Genomic DNA, 5,124 nt, shown 5'->3' with positions numbered 1-5,124 from the left:
CCCACACCCTGCCCGTGGCTTGCAGTTCAGATCTAAGGTGAGCACCTGTGTCCCTGAGGTACCCAGGAACCCCGTCTCACCTGTGTGGATCCCTGAGCACACGGAGTCGCCCGCTGCCCCAGAGGCAATTTCAAGCTTGAGGACGGTTGCAGCGTCAGGTTCAAGTTCCTTGCCTTCGCCTCCAGCTGGCCTGGCTCGCCCAGTCGCTGGGCTGGCACATGTGCACTGCTGGTCAGGCAAACCGCTTGCCTGGACCGGCGCACTGTGCGCTGAGCCAAGTTGGGCCCCTGGGTCACGTGCTGAGAGAGTGCCCAGAATTCCAAGGGGCGTGTCCCGTGAGCCAAGCCCTTTCGACTCCATTTGATTGGTTCTGTGATGAGGTCTAGAGGTCAGGGGGTAGAGTTCAGCCCCTTCCCGCAGCCATATTGTGCGTGCGTGGTGGCACACGGCTCTGCGCATGACTGTCTCCCTTTCCCTGCTCATTGGCTGTGGGCAAGTAGCCAGTTGGTTGTGCCACGTAGACTGCGGCCGGTGGGCGGGCTGTGCCGGCCGCCCGCTGTGCCCTCACGTGCAGCTTCTTCGCGGCTCTGGGCTACGGCCAGAACACCATGGAGAGTGAGACGGGGCCAGAGGAAGGCGGCAGCACCCCGGGATCCGGGGTCTTAGTTGTGAGTCTGGGTCTTCAGGAGGGAGGGACCCTGGGGCCTACCAGCCCGGTGGGGGCGGCAGAGGCGATGCAGGCCGCAGGCGAGGAGGCCGCACTCTTCTGGGTGGAGGCGGCGGAGGAAGGTGCGGCCCTGGAGGAGGGCGAGGTGGCGGGAATCGGGCAGGAGTTCCAGCTGCTGGCGTTAGACGTCATGGAGGAGGTGGAGCTGGTGGCCTACGAGGAGCAAGAGCAGGTGTCCTCGGAGAAGCAGGGCCAGGAATATATAAGCCCCGGAGCCCCGAGTGACCGGCCCGCACTGGAGGCGCTCAAGGCCCTGCAAGCCGAGCTGGAACCCGTGAATAAGCAAGCCCAAAGGGCCCACGCTCGCCTGAAACACAAGAACTGCCAGAGGCGGAAGCTGCATCTAGAGCACAGAAGTGCCATCATCCAGGGAATTTGTGGCTTCTGGGTCAAAGTTGTATCCTTGGTGTGGTGCTTGTGGATTTTTTTTTTTTTTAAACCTGGGCTATTGCAGAAGCGGTTTACAGATTGTGGATATTGGTTACCGTTCTATGTATCTGTTCCTGATATTAGGTGGGCTGTCCTTGCTGTTCTGGTTAGCACAAATTGCTACTTGGGCTTTACTTGCAGAGGTCCCAGTCAGAATTGTCATTAGCACCAGGGACTCCTCAGAGAAAAGGCTTGTCTGGGATCCAGGTCTTCTCTGAAAAGCTGAGTGAATTTGGGGGTGAGGTTGGGATGTGTAAATGCTCATGCTGCTTGTACCTCGGAGTGCTTGTTTTCCAGAAGTAAGCTAACTTTTAGGAGGCTGAGATGGAGCTTAGGGCCTTTCCTGTTAGGAACAGACCCTCTTATGGTAGTGCGTTCATAGGCACAGCCTTGGGGCTTGTCATGCCTTCATACAGTCTGCGTCAACAGAAATGTGACGAGTTAACTCGTAGCAAGTTGAAGTCAGGCAGTGCCATTCTACTCTTTAGGCTAGATTTGTCCTTCCAGCACTTTTTTCCTCTAGCATCTGGAGGCTCCTTGACCTACAGCAGTTTATGAACCATCCCCAGATGTCAGCTATGATGGCTGACCAAGATGAAGACATGCTTCACTTCATGACCAACTTGAAGGTCAGGCAGGGGACACTGATAATTGTGGAGGAATGGTGACTGGGGAGGGGAGAGGACATGATTTACCCCTGAAAACAGGAAAGGACAGCTCTTCTGTAAAGAGGTTTCACACCCACCCACCCCTACCCCACTCCCCACACTTTGTCCTGGCAGGTGGAGGAACTCAGGCATCCCACTCATCACTGCAAGATCACATTGTTCTTCCGGAAGAATAGGTATTTCCAGAATGAAGTGATTGTTAAGGAATATCTCATTAATGTCACCGGTAAGAGGCAGCTCCTTGGATGGGGTGGGGGGCAGAAAAGTGTAGGTTGAATTGGAAAATGACTTAGGTCTTTCTCCCATACTCCCTTTTCCTGCAGGATACCGCGCATCTCATTCCACCCCAATTCACTGGAACCAGGGATTTGAACGTAAGGCATACAGCCGCAGGCACCACAACAGCAGCGTTAACTTCTTCAACTGGTTCTTTGACCACAATTTCACAGGATCTGACCGGATTGCTGAGGTAGGGTCCCACGTGGCCACTGGGCCAGAATTGGTGATGTATGTTGGAGTTCTTGGCGGTGCACGGGAGGGCTCAGGGTCTGGCCAGCCCTGTGCTGACCTTGCTCATTGCCCTGGCAGATCATCATAAAGGATCTGTGGCCCAATCCCGTGTGGTACTATATGAGGAGGAAGGCTCCCCCACGAGAGGTACTGGGAGGACGAGAGGTGAGGAGCCCAGGGGCTGGGCACTGGCATTAAATGTTTTCCAGAAACTTGGGTCATTTATTTCACTTGTGGAGAAAGTGAGACTCCGTGGAATGCAGAGTACCACCAGGGAATGAGGGAATCAGCAAGAGACAGCAGGAGTAGAGAACTGTAGTGAAAAATGGGTTCTAAGTAGAGAAGCTTGAGGTAGATGAAGTGGCCTGGTCAGGGCAAACTCACTCCAATTTATATCTGACTCAGCTGCACATCTCTGAACTGCCATTCCATGGCCAACAAGTGTACCCTCAGGCTTCTCTTAAGTTGGGGCCCACCTACTATTGAAGTCCCCTTTCCACAAAGGTCTGTGAGTCTCCTTTCTGCTAGGCTGTTCCCCACTGACCATCATTTGATTCCATTTTGATCATCGCACTTGTTTTTATTTTCTTTTGCATCTTTTTCACCTGCCACCCTCATTCTGAGAATACTGACCACTGTGCAGGATTCTGGAGAAGAGTGTTTTAACTTACTTCTTTCTACTGGAGGATGATTACTTTACAAAACCACGGCGGTTTTCGCCATACATTGGCCAACACGAATCACCCGTATACACGTGTATACACATGTCCCCCCCAAATGCTGAACCCACCACCTACCGCCCTCCCCTACCCATCTTTCTGGGTTGTCCCACAACATGACTTTGTTTGCCTTGCTTCATGCATCAAATTTGTGCTGGTCATCTATTTTGCCTAAGGTAATGTAAAGGTTTCAGGGCTATTTTCTCAAATTAACCCAGCCTCACGTTCTACTACTGAGCCCAAAGTCTGTTCTTTATATGTCTGTGTCTTATTTGCTGTCCTGCATGTTGGATGTTCAGTACCACCTACATGGTCCTAAACTCCGTATATTTGTGTTAACATGCAGTATTTGTTTTTTCTCTTTCTGACTTAACTTCACTCTGTATAATAGGCTCCATGTTCATTCCAACTCATAAGAATTGAGTTCGATGTATTCCTTTTTAGGGCTGAGTAACATCCCATTGTGTATATGTACCCCAACTTCCTTATCCCTTCATCTGCCGATGGACATACAGGTTGCTTCCATGTCCTAGCTCTTGTAAATAGTTCTACGGTGAAGACTGGGGTACGTGGTTTTTAGTATGTGCTTAGAGAGGAAATGTAAAAGTTCACAGACTCTCCCTCCTGGGAACTGACTTGAAAGATTAAAGCTGTCTTTAGTGTAGTTCAGAGAGGATAGGTTTACATATCTGTGTCTGTGTCTGTTTTGAAAGGACCCCCCCGATCTTGAGAAACTTATGAAGGAGTGCCCCCCTTTACCTAAAATAGGAAACCTATGAAGGTGCTTCACATGAAGATCAATGGCCAGCTAGTTCTCTCGGACAGGAAAGTAATGCAGAGCGGTCTGGTGGTGAAACGGATCGAGAGGGAGACACAAGTAAACCTGAAATAATTCCGAAGGATAAATAAAAAGCATCAACTGTATGTGTCTGTGCATTGTTTGGACAGGTCCTCAGGATAAATACTTCAGCTCCGCGTAGGATTCTCAGTTTACCGCATGGGAATTACCAGACCATGGAGAGTTGTAGAGGGGGTTAAGTCATATGTTGGGGTTGTGTCAGGGGACACAGTTCTTCCTGTGGGGTGGGGGTTGGGGAGGAAGAGGAGGGGCCATTAACTGTGGGTCTGTCAATTTTTCAAGGGAAATGTGGATGTTCATGGAAAGGGTCTGGTGAACAAGGGCCAGAGATCAAAATAGTGGGACGCAATTTTGTTGGAAGGTGGTGCCCCAGGTATCGTCCCTGTTGGATATCATCAGATACTTTAAGAGTACAGGACAAGGGAAAAGCCTTAACATTCAGCTCACTATGAACCACATAGCCTCCTTGTGTGTATGACTGCACAGTTCAGCTTTGCTCAAAGTCAGCTTCCCAGAGCTAGGGTTCCAGGTAACATCTTAGGGGATGGGGGCGTAAGGTATATGGAGGGGCTGTGGCCTAGGGAGAAAGTGAGGGGGTGGGAAGGCAGTAAGGATATTAGTTTCTGGCAAAAGTGACCAGGGGAAAAGATCAATTGCCAGGAAACAGAGAGACAAACAAAAACAGATCCCATCGTATCTGTTTGAGCTCATGTGAACTCTGTTCTTTTTTTCCAGGAACTCAGTTTAGGTACAAAGTCTGCAGGGGCAGAAGTCAGGGGAGTGGGGATGGTAAACAGGCAAGGTCCAGCCTACCCAGCCATGCGCTCTGTGTCCCATGATGGCTCGGTGGTTAATATCCCTTTTCCCAGGAAGGCTTAAGCTCTGTGCCCAAGGCTCTCTGTCAGGCCTAGGTGTACAAATAACCGTTTTCTCATGAACCCTCTGGTAATAGTGTCCCTTCCTTGCTGAATGTCTCAGCACAGACTGTTTTCAACCACAAGGGACCTTCTTCTGGGGCTTTGTCGCTACTCTGTGGGCCAAGGGCCAATAGGAACACCTGGGGCATACGGAGCTCACCGAGGGACTGGTCAGCACTTAGGGTGGCCCTTTCCAAGTAGATGGCTGCTTTCCGGAATCACGTCCACCTCTGGATCGGGCAAAGGACAGACTGGCACAAAGGGAGTAGGGAGAGTTCAGCGTTTGTCCTCCCTT

At 51.1% G+C, this 5,124-nt stretch overlaps 1 protein-coding gene across 1 annotated transcript; it reads left to right on the top strand.

The window, feature by feature from the left end:
• Positions 1–352: 352 nt before the first annotated feature.
• On the top strand, positions 353–3,977 carry LOC145537502 (testis-specific Y-encoded protein 3-like). Its single transcript, XM_081568173.1, has 6 exons — positions 353–1,124; positions 1,708–1,785; positions 1,939–2,050; positions 2,148–2,293; positions 2,413–2,499; positions 3,822–3,977. The coding sequence occupies exons 1-6, from the start codon at positions 609–611 to the stop codon at positions 3,960–3,962; spliced, it is 1,080 nt and encodes a 359-aa protein (XP_081424299.1). The 5' UTR covers positions 353–608; the 3' UTR covers positions 3,963–3,977.
• Positions 3,978–5,124: the final 1,147 nt, after the last annotated feature.

Source organism: Giraffa tippelskirchi, chromosome Y (assembly GCF_054371585.1).
Source record: "Giraffa tippelskirchi isolate mGirTip1 chromosome Y, T2T-mGirTip1v1.2.pri, whole genome shotgun sequence".
Lineage (NCBI taxonomy): Eukaryota > Metazoa > Chordata > Mammalia > Artiodactyla > Giraffidae > Giraffa > Giraffa tippelskirchi.
Note: the sequence above shows the minus strand (reverse complement) of the source record. Positions and strands in the feature narration are given on the sequence as shown.